General features: G+C 31.3%; 1 protein-coding gene and 1 long non-coding RNA gene across 3 annotated transcripts; both read left to right on the forward strand.

Annotated features, from left to right (window-relative positions):
• The first annotated feature begins 11,615 nt into the window (after positions 1-11,615).
• Positions 11,616-15,197, forward strand: LOC139907088 (uncharacterized). The gene is made up of 3 exons (XR_011783415.1): positions 11,616-14,247; positions 14,299-14,443; positions 14,506-15,197. It is a non-coding gene; the product is annotated as an uncharacterized lncRNA (long non-coding RNA).
• A 3,897-nt stretch (positions 15,198-19,094) lies between these two features.
• Positions 19,095-20,999, forward strand: LOC121129124 (glutathione S-transferase 1). 2 transcript variants are annotated; one of them, XM_071893090.1, is made up of 5 exons: positions 19,202-19,235; positions 19,362-19,855; positions 20,244-20,444; positions 20,508-20,665; positions 20,735-20,999. In XM_071893090.1, the coding sequence occupies exons 2-5, from the start codon at positions 19,715-19,717 to the stop codon at positions 20,889-20,891; spliced, it is 657 nt and encodes a 218-aa protein (XP_071749191.1). In that variant the 5' UTR covers positions 19,202-19,235; positions 19,362-19,714; the 3' UTR covers positions 20,892-20,999. The 2 variants fall into 2 exon arrangements, with proteins under 2 accessions (XP_040580738.1, XP_071749191.1); XM_040724804.2 differs by having other exon boundaries at positions 19,095-19,855.
• The last annotated feature ends 292 nt before the right edge of the window (positions 21,000-21,291 follow it).

Here is a 21,291-nt window from a genome sequence, read left to right on the forward strand (position 1 = left end):
TAAATCTGAAGAATCAGACGTAAAAACTGTCATATAGAACAATCCTTACTATATGACTTCATCATTATCAAACTTCACAAATTTTTATTAGAATAATGAATATTTTTGTTAGACCTTCATTTCAAAAAATAACTAAGTATTCACGTGCAAGGAATATACTCAAAGTTTTACTAAACAAATTCAAATGGTACCCTAAGGTACCCCATAGAGATAGATAGAGTTACTAAATTAAGGAAAAGGGAGAAAAAAAATGCATTTTACTTCAGCTGTTGCACGTAACACACTAGAATAGAGTTTATAAAAAGTAGTCGAAATTTTTAAATTCACGAATACTTGATTAACTTCCTGAAACTCATCAAGTCGCTAATATAATATGTTATAGAATAAGTAATCAAGAACTAATGGCGAACACCTTAGCCGTACTAGTAGATTACTAGTAAATTGATTAATTAAAGTATTATTAAGTTTATTTATTATATTAAGTTAAAAAGTATTGGTAAGTTAGAAGACAACTGAAATAACGATTAACAAATACAAAAAATATTTATTAGAAGTTATACATAGAATATCAAAAAAAAAATTAATAATTTCAACAAATTATTAGTGACAAATGTAAATTATATATATATATGTTATGGGCAATGTGGAAAATCGGGCATTTTATAGATTGCCCGGACAATGTGCAAAATACCCGTTAGAGAGGATAATGTGCAAATGCCTGGGCCAGATGTAAAATCCCTGCTCTAACGGGTATTTTGCACAATGCCCGGGCAATCTATAAAATTTCCAATAGAGTGGTCAATTTACTGTCATTTACATTGTCACGTAAAGTAATTTTGGAAAATTTGATTTTTAAACAATTCATTGCAAGCAATTAGATCATTAAGGATTTGTTGATAAAGATCCAATTTTATTGCAAACAATTTGATAGTCGTGTGCATTTTCATTCGAATTTCAACTTTATTCGGACAATCAAACTCATTTATGATCAAAAAGTGGGTTATTACCCACCGCCACTGCCTCCCTAAGCATCAAAGACCCTTTAAAAATCAAAAATTTTAAGGATTTCTAACAATAAACAAAAACAAAAATTTAAATATGACTCACAAGAATGATATGATTGAAAACAAAGAAATTGCATTTTTTGTTTAATCATACATGTACTCTTATGCGTCCCCACATTTTCTAAAATATTTCTAACAATAAACTAAAAAATAATAATTGCATCAAAAATCGCACCGCTGTCTCTTTCCAGACCATCAAGGACCCTAGTTATTTTAAATTACTCAATGGCTTAACTATTTTGCTATTATACTTAGAGGACTATGTTTAAGTATATAAAACTTTTTTATATGTTGTTTATTATCGTCATGCGGCTCCTCTGCAACCATAGTTTCATGTGTTATTAATATTAAAATGTAAGGGAAAAAGGTGAGCAATTTGAATGAACATGATAAAATTTGGGTACTACAGCAACAAGTCCAGATCTAATAAAAATTTACATAAGAATCGTTGATCCTATTTAATAATATTCGAACTAAACAGTTATATATTTTATATCTATTTTATTCAAAACTTCAAAAACAAAAAACTTACTTCAAAATAATCTTAAACATCAAATATAATAAAGATTAAAATCATCTTTCTAAAGATGGATGAGATCCACCGAGTGAGGCACACAGAGATGAGATCCCTTGAACAGAAAATGAAGAAAGGATCAAAATGAATTGCAATCCAGGCGGAGGGGAAACATCATTAAGACACTTGACTAATAAAATTAATTATACTCAATATTGCACTCAGGTAAGTGGCAAGCTAAAGTCTTTATTAGAGCCTGGTGCGAGATGTTGTACAATAATTATTAATAAATAATGAAGAAAAAAAGAAGAAAAAGGAAACGTAACAACCGTTTTCCTTTTCTAATCTTAACAAGAGTAATTTATTTGACCAAACGAGCCCATGCTTACAGTTTTATGATATTAGCGCTCTCAAGCAATTTATACTTATCTAAATGAGGTACTTTTAAAGGGATAAAATACTTAGAGTGCTTACGCAGAGCAAAAGCAGTGGAATTTGTATGAATCCGAAAGTGAGTTAACCAAAGCAATGAAAAATATTGAAGGCAGTCATTGAGAGAAATGGATGTCAAATTCATAAATAATATCTGTCATTGTGTGCTTAATAAATGCCTTTAAGTAACTTATCACGTCTGACTTAACTGAGACTCGGAAGGAGCAAAAGTTTGCTCACGTTGATGAGTGGTACATCCATTTCGCATGACTCGGTATATTACAAAACATCCTGTGGTTTTTTGATTAAGGAATAAAAAAAAAAATAGACGTAGTAATTGTCTCTGAATGTGTGTATTTTTCCTATTAATTATATAATACTATTCATAATTGGTATAGTCCATGATGTAACTCATATTTACATAATAAAGAGAATAACTAGATACAAGAATAATGTATTTAATATCTTTTATACTAAACAACCCCCATTTACCAGTCAAATTAGGCAAAGGAAATATCTTTTAATTTATTTTTTTCTTATAAAATTAATGATTCAATTTTTTACATAATTTTTATTCTGGACCATTTTCATTGACATCATAAATTGCATAATAATTGAAAGAAACTCCATTTTGGGAGCTGAAAGTTGATATGTTTACTACATAAAATTTCCAATACATACATCTTCATAAAACTCCATTAAATGGCTTTATGAATAAATAAATAAAAACGACTTAACTACTCCATTTAATAATACTTGATGTCAATGGTAAATACTGATAATTGAATTAAATCAAAGTAATATGTACTGAAAATCCCTAAAAATGATCAGATTTGTCCCTTTTTTAGATCAATTATGGACAAGAAAACAGTACTAATTTCATCAGCAATTTTCCGTTTCGTCTCGTCTTCGTCATCATTTCGAAAGCTTTCGTCTTCGTCATAGTTTCGTTTTCGTCATAATATTGTCTTTGTCAGACATTGTCATTGTTTTGTCATAGCTATCTTTTATTTCGTCTCGTCTTTGTCATGATTTTTGTCAGATTTTCGTCTTTGTCATAGTTTCGTCCTTGTCAGAATTTCCTCTGCATTGAAAACAATTTTTCTAGTTTGATTTATGTTTTCTAAGTAATATAATAATATTTGAAAAATAGGGTTTTAAAGTACAAAAAAATATGTCCATTTGGCCCGGAGTAGGTTCATAACCCACAACCAAATCATTGTAATTTCAAAGGAAACTCTTATTTGAGAATCTATTGATCTATTGGAGCAAATCCTTTTTCTCTCTCCTTGTATCTAATCCTTCTAGCTGGGGCCCTATCTCAAATCTACAACGATATAGAACGTTTTTGGGAGGCTCTTTTTTTAAAATTAAAGTTCATACTTTCAGCTATCCAATGTAGCATTCAGTTATAAAATATATTAACATAAGTTATCCTTATCTTCACACCAAGGGCTTAAAACAGCTTTGAACATTAAAAATAGCCAAAAATAACAAAAAATGTATGGCCATTTTCTGAAAGCCACAAGGATATGAGAGAAAAAATAAGACCACATTTAGAATCAAGATTTCAAACTGAACTTAGTTGAGCATATGCTGTTCTAGTGCATAAAAAAAGTATGATTTTGCTGGATAGTGTTATCTAAATTGAGTACACTATCCTTTGAGACGTAATGATTTTACAAAAAAAGCGAACAGACTATAAAAATATCGGTACCAATGATTGGAAAAACTTTGTAAGAAATATTCATATCATTTGTTCACCTGCTAATTATGAATTCATATGCAGTTTATACAAAAATTGTTTATATCTATTTTGAACAAAATAATAATATTTATATGAAATATATAACTGGGTAGTTCGAATATTATGAAATAGGGTCAACAATTCTAATGTTAATTTTTATTAGATCTTTACTTGTTGATGTAGTCATCCTGATATGACAAATTTTATAACGTTCATTCAAATTGCTCACCTTTTTGGCTTACGTTTTAGTATTAAAAAACACGTGAACCTCTGGCCGCAGAGGAGTTGCTGGTCGGTCATAAACCAACACCAAAGTTATACATACCTTTACAGGTACCACTAAGTATAATGCCAAAAAAAAGTTCAAAAGTTCTGCGAATAACCTTTTCGAACGGTGTTCACTTGCACAACTCATGAGTTGGGGGGAATTATAGGATATAGAAAGGGGTCTTTGATGCTCAGGGAAGCGGTGGCTGTGATCCACTTTTTGAACGTGCGCTAATTTTGGACAGCCCGTGGGTCGGGTGTATTATAAGATATCAAAAGGTGTCCTTGATACTCAGGGAAGTGGTGGATAATGAGGCACTTTTTGGACCAGTGTTTCACTTGTACAACCGGGGTGTATAATAATACATTAGAAGGTTTTCTTGATACCAATGATAGTGAGAGGGATAGGTTTTGATCCCTCTTAGGGACCAGCTGTCCACCTGCACAGCCTGTTGGCCTAGGTATATTTTGAAAAATAGAGTTGAGTCTCTCGTGACAATTTCTTATCATACAATCGTTTGATTATGTGGAGACTATATCAATTTCAATGAAAATATACCAGACTATCAAATTGATAGCAATTTAATTGTATCATAATCAAATTCTTAAAGACCAAATTGTTTAACATTGAATTGATTAATAATCAAATTAACCACAATCATTTCACCTGACAATTTAAATGAAGTTAAAATGACCATTGACCATTCTATATGAAATTTTATAAATTGATCGGGAATTTTGCACATTGACGTTAACACATACAGACACATTACACAAACACTTTATTATTAATGAAATTTAATACACTTTAAGTAAAGCTTTGTGTTATGAGTTTGTTATAAGACCATGTGGGCATGTTGCTCGAACCATCAGCATCATTGATATTTTTTGGGTTCATAATCGTAAGTAATTAATTTTTGTCAGAGTTTCGTCAGTTTCATAATATAATCCTCGTAAGACATCGTCATTGTTTCGTCGTAGTTATCTTTTATTTCGTCTTCGTTAGAGTTTTGTCTTCTTCAGAACTTCGTCTTCGTCAGTTTCATCTTCGTCGTCTTGTCTTTTTCAAGATTTTTGTTAGATTTTCATCTTCGTCTCGTCTTTGTCATGAAAAAAAGTTTCGTTTACGAAATGTGTTCGTCCTGTCAGGCTTGACGGAGTTAACACTGCAAGAAAAGTAGGATAATTAAAGAAAAATATTTTGTTCTTTCCATTATAATTCTTGTTTTTTATCTACAATACGAATATAAGATTGTATAACTCATTCTTAATACATGACAGAGTCATCCATATAATAAAACAACACAATTGAGCGCTAAAAGTTTGCATAGAATGTACGGTTTAAATCTTTCCCATTTTGACATGCAATAGTTGGTTTTCATTCATATAAAACTTGTTTGTTTATCCCCCCAAAAAGGACTACATCAAAATAATCATGAAATTGTGAAACGTGAAATCCCTCTGATATGTGCAATCCATACTATTCAATTAACCAAAAACTCAAAATGTGTTTCACATTTTGATTATGGGTGAGTGTCAGGATACTTGTTACAAAAAAACATTATTTTTTTTAAACTGTCATAAGTTTCACAATTTAAAAGATTATTCAACGCCCAGGCAACATTACTTAGGTAATTACCTAAGATAAATCATTCCAAAGTTGTTTTTTTATGTACTGCGATAATTAATAGCAATTTATTGGTGTTTTTGAAACTAACCAAAAGTAGGATACTTGATACACCAGGAGGAGAATTGATACATGGTAGGAGGAGACATGGTACAGTGTAGAATTAGACATGTTACAACGGGAGGAAACACGTAAAAACTACCATTTGTTATATTCAAGCATTTATTTTTATTACAGTTTGTCAGCATAAAGTAAATACTTATAATGACATATTTAAGAAAAACAAAGAAAACATTAATAGAAATAAAGCATAGTTAATAATAAAATTTAAAAAAATATTTTTTTTCACTATTTCCTGTTATTGATAATTAAAGTATGACATTAAATTACACAAAAAAATAAAATATAATATAATATATTTATATAATGAAAATGGTGTGTAAGAAGTCTCCGCCTAGTGTTGAAATCAGAATAAATGATGTGAACTGAATATTGAAACTAATAATATAGTAGAACCATGTTAATTAATTGAAAAACATGCCAGACTATGATATTAAAGAAAAGAAAATTAAAATCTCATTTTTTATAATAGAAATATATCTCCATAAACACTTACTTAAAATGTTTACTTTTTGTGTCAAAAATGTCAATGTCGAAATTATTTATAGCTCTAGGGATTAGGCAACACCTGGGTTTTATGTGATTTGATAAACAAAGGCAGACATTCAATTGTATAATCTAAAAGTGTGGTTTACATTTTGAGCTTATTGTCAGTGTAACATGTCTCCTCTGTAATCTGTATCTTCACTCTCCTCTACACTTTGTTTACAAAATTTCAAAACGCAAATATTCTCCCCACCTTAATTTGAGATAATTTACTTAATTTCTCATTCATGACGTTAAATTATGAAATGTATCGTTCAATTACATAACACACTTTATTTCCCTTTATGTATTTCTTTTTGCAAGAAGTTTAATATATGGAGGGTCTCAGTCTTTAATTGACTCAACAGTGAAGGAATGAGCTCATCATTCATAGGGGAGCTAGTTGATACACCTTCATTTTATAGCAAGTTTCTTGGAGTTGAGATTCAGTACTTTAGTGGAATAATCCAAATAAGTGATGTATTAGCTATGGCTCTTTTAGTGAGGTGGGTATACCTACCTATCCTAATCTGTGATACAATTTTTAAAGCCTCGGAGTAATTTTTTCATGTTGAGTAACATTCAAGTTATTGGCTTGAAGTATTAAAATACTTTTGTTTTATTAAATTATCATTACTTGAGGATAATTTAAGAACTTAAACTTGTTAATCGGTTAAGTATGCAGGAGGATATTAGTGTTTGAAGTCATAGACAATGAGCATCTAGGCAAGTAAGATGGGTCAACTTGAGACATAAAAAGAAAGGAATAAAGGGAAAAAAAGGATAAACTATAACTCTTCATTTTATAATTATGTAGTTGTCAAAAGAAAACAGCATCTGAACCATGGACATCCTGTTACCTTTATTCTAGCATGCCACCACCTCTCCTCCAAAAAGAAAAAGAAAAAAAACTATACCAAAATTAGTTGGTAGTTACCCAATTCTCACGTCATTAGCTTAATTGTATCACACAACCTTTCTTCCGAAAAGAAGCAGAAAAAATGTCCGAAATCATCTGGTCAGCCTCAAGCCAAATAAGGCCAACTGCTAAGTACTCTTAAATACTCCCAGACCATAGATAAAGAAATATATTTTTTATGTCCCAGACTAGTATATTATTTATTCAGAAAAATTAAAATGAATTACATAAATATATTTCATAATATTAAATCCTACTCAGTAATTTATTCAATACTGCATTATAATATTACTAGTAATATTTAATTAAAAACGTAGCTATATCCTTTTTTCTATTTGAAAGAAAAAATTTATTCATGCAAATAATAAGATGGCCAAATCTTGTCTTTCAAAAGTAAAGTGACTTGGTATTTTAAGGGGAAATATTGACTTATTCATCAATATTTATGTTGTTCTCAATAAAGTAATCCCCCTCAGATAGAATGTACTTGTACCAATGTTTTTTCCAATTCTCGAAGTCCTTCTTATAAGGACCTTTCTGTACTGACCTTGCGTATTGTTGCTCGCCAGCTGTGCATAACTTCAAGAGAATACTCTTTATTGTCCGTACGGCCATATTGTAAGAACTCCTTATGCACTACGCCACGGTAGTAAAAAAAAAAGTAGTTACCAAAACTTTGACGTTTGAGGCTCGTCATTTGCATCTTCCCTGCCATCTTGAAGAGTTTATACTACTACTAAACATTTTTTTTTACTCAGAACAGTTTCACCGTATGCCATTGTCAGCATAAGAAGTGTTTTGTAGCAGTTAGTTTCACTTTTTATTCAAAATTTGATTCAAATTCTTTGATCCATGTTTTTCAATAGTAAAAAATCACCGAACACGCAAAATAGTTCTAAATGTTATGCCTCTCACAAAGAAACAAAACATATTTTATAACTGAAACAGTATATATGTTTGTGGCCTGTGTACTAACGTAAAAAAATTAAAAAATCGACCATACCAAATTTATGTTAGCCGCGAAATTTGAAAAGTCACCTTACTTTTTGAACACGCCTCGTATAAACATCGAAGGATCAACAAGAAATTGTATTTCTACCCTTTTGGAAACGGAACATAAGTTATCTTATCAGTTATCACTTTGTTTATTAATCAAAAAGAATAAATTATGAAATAGCCATGACGTATCAAGTGAGACGAAGTATAGAAATGTCCTGGTGGATGAAAATTTATATCTGACTCAGTACTCAGCATAATTATAACAATAGGAAATAAAGTAGTCATTTATTTTTACTTTACTATTCTCTAGAGGTGGGAATTTGACTTGAGACTCGACTTTATTTCACAATCAAAGACTCTTATACTTGACTCGAACTCGATAACAAAGTCTGGCGACTCGACTTGAGCTCGTAGCTAGTAAATATTGAATTCAAAAAAAGAATTAATACTATAGGTTCTATATTACAACTATTTATTAACAGAAAATAAATTTGAGAACTCAATAGAAATATTCAAGGAGTTGTTGCCCTTGTGATCAAAGACTTAAGATTCGACTTGGACTGGCAGTATAAGCACTTTTTCCCACCTCTGCTATACTCTTTAGACTTACAAATTTTCAATTAATATTTAAATATTTGTATGGTGTCCCTCAGTCCCATGTTTTTGAATCGAAATAATAAAATGGCCAATATATGAGACGAAGGATAAACAAGAAATTGTATTCCTGTCCATTTGGAAAGGGAACATAATTATGAATAACTTATTACTTCGTTTATTTATCAAAAATAATAAATTATGAAATAGCCATGACGTATTGAGTCAGAGGAAGGAACCGACAGCTGCCAACAAAATATATCGGAGATTTTTGTGTTAGCAATAAAACGCTACTATGATTATAACTTCTTCATCATTTACAGTGATAAGGAATATCAAGCTTATATTATAAAAAATATTCCATGTTTTATTTTTTAAATATGCGTATCCAAGGATTTTGGTTCGTTTTTTTATTTTTTGAGTGATTCTATTTTTTATGGGTGGTTATTAGTAAAAAAGAAAACATTATTTTAAATTATTTTCCATTGAAATACCATGATAATGAATTAATACCCCGTAATAAACAATAATAATTAATATCATAATGCCACACTTCATACCAATTCAATAAAAGTAATTTCTAAATATTTTGAAATATTTAAATTACTTACACATCGTGAATAGATCTCTTCATTGTTTCGATCCTTGAATCGCCTTTCCAGGAAGGAGTAGACTCTAATCTCTTATGAAGCATGTTAGTCTTTTTGTCTTTTTTTTCTCGTTTGTCAGGCATATTTACAGACTACTTCAAAGGAAATGCACGCTAGAATTTTCAATCTGATGTGTTTTACATACTGCTAGGCAAGACAGGCAGATTTTGAGGCAACTATTCATAGTTTATGACGTCACTATTACTAGAATTTTCAGTTTAATGTATCATACCGACTGCTGAAAAACAGATTTTGAGAATACTATGAAGTCAATATTAAAAATGCGTGGTGGAGGTCAAACATCAGTCGTACACGCAGCATAGTATAACCCTGATACCAGGAAATATATAATTGAATGTTGTATAAAAGGCTTACTATATATTTGAAAGAAACAATAGAAATGACCTAATATGAGGGACACATCAATTCCAAGAATTCTTGAGCTGTAAATAATCCATTTCAAAATACTAAACAAGTTAAAGAAGTAAATAATTTGACCTCGAATCTGCAGTTGAAGTTGTACTTCTCGGATCTGGACGGGATTTTATTAATAGGGAATGTAATAGCATGAGGCTTAAACGACGACGAAGAGTCGTTTCATCCTTCCTATGAGGATTGGAATCAGTCCTCCCTTCCTTATAGTCCTTTTTTTTAAATGCTTGCTACATAATTGTGAATTCTTGTTCGCTTCATGGTTTTTTCTATTTATAGCACAAACCCAACTATGAAGAAGTTCTTCATTTTTAAAGAGAAGCCGGTGAAAAACAATATGATTATATTTACATTAATTAGAATAGCCTGATTCACATCCCGGAGTACAACATGAAGTTTACGATTCTTTCACTTTGCTTCAGCTCTAAATCACTCTTTAAAAATGCCACAATTTTTATTTACGATTGTGTGATAATGTCATTGAATCCTGCATTTTTCTAATTATGAAATACCTTTTTGTTGTTTTAGTGACGTAGAGACTATATGTTGTTAAAATAGCAGCAGCTGTTCCACACTCATCTTTCGGATCCATTTGTAGATTATCAAAATAAGGGATCCGTCCTCCCTTTTATTAATCCCAGCCTCCCCCCCCCCCATGTTGGAAAATAAACTGATGGAACTATCTGCAGATAGCAGTTTGAAGTTTCAGCTCACACAAGAAAACCTTGCTTCATTCTAGATACTGGCGGCCAGTCGATGTCCCTCTCTGTCAAGACGGTCAATCAAATTGATGCTGCCTTTCACCACGACCTACATATAAATGAGTCAGGGATGTCCATTGTGTATGTTACAAAATCAAAAACAAGGAACAAACTGTAAGCAAATTCGAATGCTACTCAGCTTGTTAGTCTCTCACTCATTATACATCGACTTGATCTCATTTTTTCGGAAAGAAAAGCTCAAGTGTCTCACTGAGGGTAAGCAGAATATGTTCTTTGGTCATTACCAAGGTTGTGTCCGGTTCAGGTTCAGTAGTTCTATCGGTCCCGATATCGGTTCTTTCATATAATCGGTTTTGGTCTCAGTTCCGGTCTCGTTTCTTTTTTATACAGGCTTAGTTTGATAAAATGCACTTATAACAAGGGGTCTTGCTAGAAAATTCGTGCCCATGAAATTATGTTCAATACAAACAGGGCCGCAGCTACCTTATACTCAGATTTCGTTATGACCCAAGTTCCGGCAAGGGCTCCAAAAAATAAGGTTGCTGATAAAAATCGTGGGGGCCATGAAGGGAGGCTAGGGGGAAGCGTAGGAAGATGGTGAATTGGGGATTGCTTTCAGTCAACACATGCATACTACACATGTTTCGTATAAAGGGGCCCTCAGCTAAAAAATGAATTAGTGTAGGAAATGCTTGTCATAGTAAAGTTTAGGAAACCCTGGCTTAATAAATATTATAATTATCATATTATAGGGCCCCGACAAGTTTAGTAGCGGACCTGAATCCATAATCTACCCCACCTCTTCCCTCTTTTATTTACATCGTCTGGCTATTTCGAACTCAGATACAACTGTTTCACCCTGGCGACGTATGTAAATGCACCAAAAAATGCATAAACCTAATTGAAGCTAATTTTATTTTTGAAACTATAATATATATTATATTTTCTCTTTGTATTCTGTATAAAAACAAAAGCACAAGAACCAAGACCGATAAGCCATATATTGCGGTCTCCGTTCGACTTTGTCAGTTCTGATTCCAGCAGTTCAAGCACCGGAACTGCTAGAACCACAAGACCGATAATGACACAACCTTGGTCATTCCAGCTGGCAGTGGCACAACACATATCCACAGCCCATTATATTATTTATTGTATAATCCTTTATTTGGGAAGGTGTTATTTGGAAATGTTTTGACAATCGCAAGTCTGTCTTCAGTTGCCAAAGGTTAGGAACCCGTGCCTTATTCTATCAGGTCTTAAAAAATATTTTGTTGATAGCTACATATAATATGTATATACAATTCCTGGTGAATGAAACATTATTTTTGAAAAAAATTGTAAATATTTCCTAGCACATGAACTTATGAGCTAAATTATTAATAAAAGACTAAGGAAGGCTTGGCTTTTGTTTATTTTTGGTTAAAATTGATGTTCTATTTGAATTTTTTAATGAAAAAATGTAATCGACCTAGCTCATGGACAACGCGCTCGGGATAAATTATTCTTTTCAACTCTATGTGCGCCCAGGTCATTCTTAGAAAAAGAACTACACTTTACGTAGATGTATTTCACATAAGATTTCTAGGTTAGATGGTACTACTACAATTTTTACTTATACTTAATCAGTGAATTTCACCTAACCAATGAAAGAAACATTTAAAAAAAATAAAAACAATGTAGTATTTATTATCACTATAAAATCCATTAAATGTTGTTTCCTGTTGAATAATGATAGAATTATGCTATTGTCTCAAATCATGCTTGTTCGTCAATCTATGAGACTCTTTTTTTTCAGAATAATATATGATGTACAGTGATAATTACTAACAAAGAAGTGATTAGCACATGTTCCGTTCGAATCGTTTGTTTATTTTTGATTTTCTTATTATACTAACTTTATTACCTATTTTGTTTTTGGTTCGAATTCAAAAGATAATGTGATTTTGTTGCGTATGAATTGAAATTTTGAGGCATAATTCCGTCATTATTTCAACAGAAAACAAGGATTTAATGTCTTTAATAGCAATACAAATAACATATTATCATTGAAAATTCCAAAGGAACATCAATTATAACCAAAAATAACAAAAATGAGCAATAATTATAAATCTCATTTATTTATATATTAAGGTGAAACCTACTTGAGCAAAATTACCTAGCGCCAGTCATTTATACTTAGTAATAATGAGGCATGAGCCTTTAGATACCAGAAAATAGTAGCGCAATCTTGCGTTTATTAGTATTTTGTCATTGTTATTTGTTTATTATGACAAATTTGTACACATTCGCCATCTGGCAGATATAGAGTGTTTTTACATGACGTCATAATTTTGATGTCGTCCATTTTGGGAGGCTAAACAACCAAGTTATATAAGAAAGTATACCCCTTTTCATTAATTGCCCAGTTTATTTTGTATCTTACGCTAAAATGTATCCAGATTATTTTATTTCATTGTTATACAGTCTTATTTTCGTGTTGTAGATAAAAATTAACTATTATAATGAAAAGAATAAGTCTGAGTTTTTCTCAGACTATCCGACTTTTCTTGTCCTTAATTGACCCAAAAAATCTGATCACTTTTAGGGATATCCAGTAGATTTGATTTAATTCAAATATCAGTGTTTACCATTGACATCAACTAGTATTCAATTCAGGTTTTCAGTCGTTTTTCCATTTATGGAGTTTTATCAAGGTTTATTAGAAATTCGTTCATTTTATATAGTAAAAATATCAGCTTTGAGCCCCCAAAATGGCGTCTCCTTTAATTATGATTCAATTTATAAAGTCATTGAATACGCTCTATTGATTAATAATCATTATTATTGTCAAGTTCAGTTTGGAACTCAAAATCAATAAGAAAATAATCGTTTGAACTACACAACTACATTCGTATATTCACAATAGTCAATAAAGCTCAATAAAGAGTGCGTCCTTTTTTGCATACTTATAACGAAATTCTTTAATAGATGATAATGAGCTTCTTGTTCAATAGTCCTAATTATGCAGCATAGAAAATTATTTCATTACTTATACAAGTACTTAGCTATGTAGTTTGCAAATGTGTATGGCATTTTATGTGTAATAATGACGCCTAAGATGTATTCAACCATTCTACATGCATATTTGTATGTAGTTTCAAAATATATATTGTATACTATGACTATGGCGTTTTATTTGTAATAACGACGCCTCAAGTGTATTCAATCATTCCTTACAATCAATCACGTAGGTACAGCCAAGTTTCATAGAAATGCAAGGTTATACCATAACGCTTTTCCGACTGATGTTTTACTTCCACCACGCTTTTTAATAGTAATGTCAAATATATATATATTGTTACTATTAATCAATAGTATTATATGCTGTTAATATACCGTTGCTATACTGTATGCGCATGACGTCAAAATTTGTCTGTCTTGCCGAGCATTCGGCATGGTACATCAAATTGAAAATTCTGGGAAGCCAGATTACTGGTATATATAATATTAGATAGTGAGAGTCGATAGAGAACTGAATAAAATTCCTAAAATAACGTTTTGAGTGATCCACACCAAATGAAGATCAAATTATCATTAAAAAGTATAAAATATTTACTAATTTCGAAATGGAACTCTGAATTTTGTACTATCTAACAGTAAGTATTCAATTTTTTTTAATCTAACCATAAAATACGATTCTATTTTAGCTAAAATTATCAAGAAAATAATTATGATACACAACTCATTAAATGGCAAAAACAATTGCTTAAATGGTCACAACAACGGGGGTAGTAGCTTTGGATGGTTTACAACTAGTTTGTCTGATACTAGTTTCTTCACTTAAAGACTTGGGTATGATAATTAGGTTTTCCAATATTACATAGTCAATAAATATTACTTTTTTATCACTTTAGGATTAGCTATTGTTGATAAGCTCCAAGAAATTGCGTTCAGGAAACTCATAAAAGGCAAAAACAACTGCTTAAATGGTCACAACAATCGAGGGGTAGTAACATTGGGTGTAGCATTATAATTAGCAATTGTATGTTGTTATACAGGCATAAATAACGGGGGTGGGGGAATCTTTTTTGATGCTTTTAATAAGGAGTAATATTGCCGGACATTACTACATAAAAGCTTTTGCTCTAAATCTTTACGATGGATTTAATTCTAACATTTTTTTTATTAGTATATTTATTGCCTGATTTTATGATTTTGACATTTACTTTATTATTAATAATTAGTTAGATCTCATCGGTAGAAATATATCTGTCCTGTGCACAATTGTATATAGCAACTTCCACATTAGGAAAAAAGGGTGATGATCTTTTTGATTAAACTCCACTCAGTCTAGTGTTTAACAACTTAAAGTTATGACATATTCAACTCAATTCATGTCAAAAAAGAAAATATTATTTGGATCAATCTACTATTTCCATATTCTGTATTTATAATTTATTGTTATTATTAGTTATATGATTACAATTGTTTAATTTTGTATATTTAGCATAAATGTATGATGGTTTATTTTTTAGTATGTAGATTATATTTAATTTAAGCCTTTTTTTTTAAACTTGGAACTTCAAATATATTTTGGAATACTCTACTTTGTCGTTTCATTAGTTATTATTCTGAGAATATGGTTCATAATGAATTACAATTTCATGGAGTGTGACGTATTCAAATCAAATGTAACGGATAAAAAACGTCTAAGTCAATTATGCGTAGTATATCTTTCCGCGTTTTTCTCCATAGGATTATCAATTTTGATGATGACATAACCTTGTATTTCTATTAACCTTGGGTACTCCCTCTATGATACAGACTTGTCTGAATTAGTGCTTCACCAATAGGCTCTAAGTCCAAAGTATTTTTTTAGGGAGCAAGTTGAGCAAGTTTTGTTATTGATGGCAACTTAAATAGAGTTTTTCATTTTCTCAAGCCGTTATCTTTATTAATTAAGACTTGGGGAAATAACGTATAAATATAAAGTATAACCACGCTTGGGTGTTTGTGTGCTCATGAGCAGAGATGTAAATCCGGTGTAATTTTTAGCTTGCCCGTTATTTTGGAATTAGTAATCTGAAGAATGGATTTTTTTTTCCTTAGAAGTTGTCATTATTATTTAATTCCTGAGTAGCGAACATCCTTTTTTAAATAGTTTTAAAACCTGATCGAACATTCGTGTGTGCTCATAAAAGACGGAGCGTAACCCTAAAGATTTGTTACAGAGCTATAATTACAAGTCTTTGTTGGATTCAGAGTAGATTTGAGGATCGGTATCGGATTTATTCTAGAACATATCCTTGTTTATATCATTTTCTCCTTCCTCTCTTGTCACAGCTGATTGTAGCAAATCTAGGAAAACTCCTTGAGCCTTCTTCTTTCTCTCTTCGGAAATGTTTTTGAAATTAACAGTGTTATCATGTTGATTTTCGGTTTCTTTTTTTAACATGCCCATTGTAAACAGGATTTTCACCACTACTCATGAATGATGGAGAGTAAAGTGGAGGGTTACTTGAGAAGTTATAATATGGGCTAAGTCCTTTTTGGACCCAAAGTATAATTAAGGATCGAAAACAGAGTATTTCCTGCCTATGAACTGGCTTGATACGGACATGTGTTTATTTCCTTACTAATACAGCTTCTCGTAAGCTAATACGATAAAACATCAAGACAGCTCAGCTGCTCTCCTCTAAAACATTCTTCAATTTATTTCAGGGTCACCATGTTCATTTTTGATTTTTTTTTCATGCCCAATATGCTAGGATTTACATCCCTACCCATCAAACAAAAATTAACTCCTCACAGATTATGATATATTGGAATATGTATTAAAACTTATGACAGATTAAATATTGTTCAGCAACAGACCGATCAATGCGCTTGCTCTTGTTCGTAACAACATGGCGGAGACGCCTACTCACTGACTTGTGGTTAGTACGAACATCGTCTTCCGTAATGTTTGCCTCCGTGGTTGCCACCAAGGATCCTTGCTGAGCCTGTGTTTTACATCGGCTTCCATCTCGACCATACTCTACATTGCAAAGCCAAGGAGGTTAACATCATATGAAGAGGCAGGGGCATCTACAAGATTACATTTGGGGGTCAAGTTAAAGCCCCTCCCCCGCGGACGCCCCTGACATGAATGCCAAAAGTGATCAAAATTGTATTCTCCCGTTCTAGCACTTAATTTGCAGTGTGGCTCACAATCTACAGTACAATGTTTTTTACTTGGTTAACAATAACTCTAAACAGTACTTGTTAAAGTGAATAAACTCTAATTTCGGCCACCCAGTACATATTTTGAATTCAATGTTAATTATTATTATCATAATTAAGAAAGGATATTTGGACTACAAAAAATTTATTTGAAATAACTTATGTACTTTTTATTTATAAAATAGATACACAAATTCCCTGGTAAGACCTACACATATGTACCTATAAATCTGTTGCACCAAGGAACGGAAAGACTTTATTGGAAAGGAATGAAAAAAGACGCCTTCACAAAAGATGCCCTAAACATGCATTACCTGTAATACTGTATTATTATATGATTTTGTATTACGAATGCATATTGATGTTATTAAATCAAATACTTATATTATTTAATATAGCATAATAACTTGTACGAAGTAATTGTTATAATATTGATATATTTCCCATATAAGAGATACTTTTTTATATAAGACACGAGTAAATAATTCAAAAGCTTTTTATTTTTCTATTTAGCATAGCTTCAGTTCTTGTCTGAACAGAACTGTCATACAGTTTGAGTATGATATTCTAGCTCATAAGTCATAATATTGAACAGCACAAGTATGATTTTGCTGAGAAGTGAAGAAGCTCATTTGTAAATTCCATCACACGTAGTGTTCAGAATTCAAGGTGCTGGATAATAAAAATGTGTTGCTCACGACTTTTATAATTTGACAGAAGTAAGCAAGCCCATTTTATTAACGTCACATATATGTGGAAAACTCTAGCCAGTACTTGTATTTTGCTCTAAGAAAAATAAAAAATAGTTGAACATTTATAAACTACGTTTATAAATATAATATCGTTAATATTTTATTATTTTTTCAATCAATACTAAAACAATTGTATTATTATATTGTTACATTTAACGATTTTTTTCAGTAAAAAAAACAACTTATCATTAGCCAGTATGACAAACATTTAATAATTTATTTGCGAAAGTAATATTCAAATAGGGTGACAAGCAATTTGGCTGTTTAGGGAAGGATTCCCGACTTAATAAGTTTTGGGAAATTCAATGACATTAAGATATTCCAACATAAGTCTACAGAAGTTATGAGGCTTCTTATATATTTTGTAAAACATATAATCACCTAGAAGCTCCGAATAACTATTTATATGTAATAGCAGAATAGAATATGCTTTGCAGATCAAAATATCGAGAAAAGAGAAGCAGATTATCTCTGCCAGTCTGGAATCATGTTCCACTTTTTTCAAATGACAAGTAACTCAGAGGGTTGAATTTTTGTAATATATTTATCATATATGAGCGAAGTTAGGCGTAGAAATGGCTATCCTGGGACGTATATGTTGGGACAAACAACTATGGTAATCATTTCTCTGAAAGAAAATATATATAGTTTTAGTTTAAAGCTGTGCACTGCATCGATGATGAGGAAAACTGTTTTTCCATTGCTGCGTTTGTGTGGATAAATATAATTTAGTTCTGGAGGTTTTGTCTATATAGATATTTGCTTGTCATTTAGCCATAATTTCAGGATCCTTCAGTGGAAATCTATTTTCACTGTTATTGTGGCCTTAACCCCCCCCAAATCAAAAATTTTTGCTCTTTTCTAGAATTTGATTTGGTGAAAATGAAAAAAATTTATACAAAAATAGGAATAAAACATTTTTATACGACCAAATTATGCAGCAGAGCAAAAAATTTAATATTCGATTTTTTTTTCCAAAAATTGAATGAATATTAAACATTTGAAGTTTAATTTTTAAAATTAAAATTTTTGTTAATAGTTGAGAATTTTTGATTTTTTTCCCCAAAAAAAAAAAAAAATTTTAAACATTTTTACAAAAAAATTAATTGTCTGTGAATAGCTATGCATTTTTGAAAAAAAATATAATTCTTATGATCCAGCCCCTACCTCTCTCCCCCCCCGAAAAAAAAAAAGAATATATATATAATCCTGCGGACGCCTTTCATAATAATTATTAAATATATAAATAATTCAATCCAGGTCTCAACTGCACAACTTTCTATAGCACGTTTTCAAAATATACTTGGCCACCTTTTGCTGGAAAAAAAACGCGCTCTTTCTCACATTCCTTTCCAGATAACTCTAGTCTTCTATGGTTTTACCTGCCAACATAGCTTGATGGTTCATGACCACTACACAACTTACTCTTTGTGTTAGCATACATATTGCATCAAATGAATGAGACGCCAGGCAAAAAACAAGGGATACATAATTGGCCAATAAAAACATTCCACCTAACATGTACAGCCTTCTCAAACAAACTTTTCATATAGCTACATATCATATATAATGTATAGAAAAAAGTTATACATTTTAGGTTTATACACAGATTTGAGGAGGAATTAAACAGTAGTTTGGTTGGGACTGGATACTGTGGAGGTCATTTATAGGTATAAATATAACCATTGGGGATGTCAATTTTTAGATGTCCGAGCCATGAGCCTTATATTATTAATGCAATATTGCTCATTACTTCTTTGTGATCAAGGTCAAATTTATAAATAATAAATTTGTAGGTACCTCATATGGATATATTTTTTAAAGAGAGTATTCATACCTTCTTCAGAGTCTGAACCTGGAGATTAGTGATTATTGATTACTTTAGATTAAAAGAAGAAATTGTATGCAATACACGCCTCATGAGAGAAATACTATATAATGCACAAATAACAAGTAGGGAGTGAGTCACAGCATATAACATCAGCCAGGTGAAAGAGAAGCCGGCAACTGAGAAAGATTTCTATTACACTACCCTCTTTCTATATATAAAGCCACAAGTCAGGGCCTCATGTAATTCAGTCTAGCTTTAGTTCCGAAGTTATCAATACCCTGACAAGGAAGCTCTCTCGCACCATAAAGTATATCTAAGATGAGCGTTGAAATTTATGGAATGGATATATCAGCTCCTCATAGGATCGCTACAATGACTGCTGAAGTTGTTGGAGCTCCTTATGAAGTTAAGGATGTTGATATCTTTAATGGAGGTAGCAAGACACCTGAATTTCTTGAAGTGAGTATTAAATTGATCCGTAGGCATTCACAAACATAATTTAAAAAGTTTAAGAATTATTGATGTAACGTTCGTGGTTGTCCAGTAACAGGATTTACGTGTACTGAGATGATTAAATTTTTTATATATTTCTCTACCGGTTGTTATCTGTAAAACTAATGATGTATTTTTTTAATTATTTGCTACCTTAAGATTAAGGCTATGTTAATTGAAATAGGAATTAATTTTTGTGATTTAAAATCATTTATCGCTAGGCAATTTTTATAAATGAAGTAAAACTGTCATCTGAACACTAAATGTGTCATTATTCTAGGCCATGAAGGGTTATCTCTCAATAAAAATTTTGTATTTGGAAATATGGTGTTGAACTTATATCCATTTTTTTCAGTTGAATCCTCAACACAACATCCCAGTACTTAAGTATAAGGATTTTGTAATGAACGAGAGTAGAGCTATTGCTGGATTCTTGGCCTCAGAATTTGATAAAAGTGGCAAACTTTACCCAACCTGTCCCATGGCCCATGCTCGAGTTAATCAACGGTTATACTTCGATATGGGAGTTTTTTATAAGGCCTTTGGAGAGTGTGTGGTAAGCTAATCAAAGCCTTTGTTTTCTCTACACTCTTTTGTTAACGACGAATTTTTTTTATAGTACCCAATAATGTTTGCCAATGCTGATGTTCCTGCAGAAAAATACGACAAACTCAAAGAAGTTTTAGGATGGGCCAATGATATGGTAAAAGAGACAGGATTTGCTGCTGGTACCGAAGAGATGACAATTGCTGATATCGCTTGGGTGGCTACATACAGGTAATAATATTATTTGCTTAAACTGTGATTTAACAATTGTAATTTCATGTTTTTTTTCTCTTGATACAGTTCTATAAAGGAAGCTGATGTGATTGACTTAGTTCCTTACAAAGAATTGGACGCATGGTTTACCAAATGTGTAGCACTTATTCCAAATTATGAGACGTGCAATGGAAAGGGAGCCAAAGGATTTGGAGATTTTTACAAATCCAAAAGGAAAGAATAATCTTTTTACTGTAAATGCAATATTATTTATTACTTGTATGAAATAACAAGTTTTTAATAAATTTTCGAATTATGATAAGTTAATAAATATTTTTAATATATTAAAATATTTTTGTTGTCTATATTTGATGTCCTGGATTGGAAATGTAGTTAAACAGTGACAATTAACTACTCTTTTTTGTAGTGAAAGTAATGTAATTTATTATGATAATATTCACATATTGGAATCGTTAAAATAACAACGCTACAACTTAAATAGTTCCTACAAACCTGGGGTGATACTATTTGTAATTAATAATTGAAATTTTATATCTTATTAATAGGCTTTGGGATTAAAAACTAATACCCCCAAATTTGTACGAGCCTTTAATGCTGGAGAGTGTATACTAAGGGGCACATGT

Source organism: Lepeophtheirus salmonis, chromosome 1 (genome assembly GCF_016086655.4).
Source record: "Lepeophtheirus salmonis chromosome 1, UVic_Lsal_1.4, whole genome shotgun sequence".
Taxonomy (NCBI): domain Eukaryota; kingdom Metazoa; phylum Arthropoda; class Copepoda; order Siphonostomatoida; family Caligidae; genus Lepeophtheirus; species Lepeophtheirus salmonis.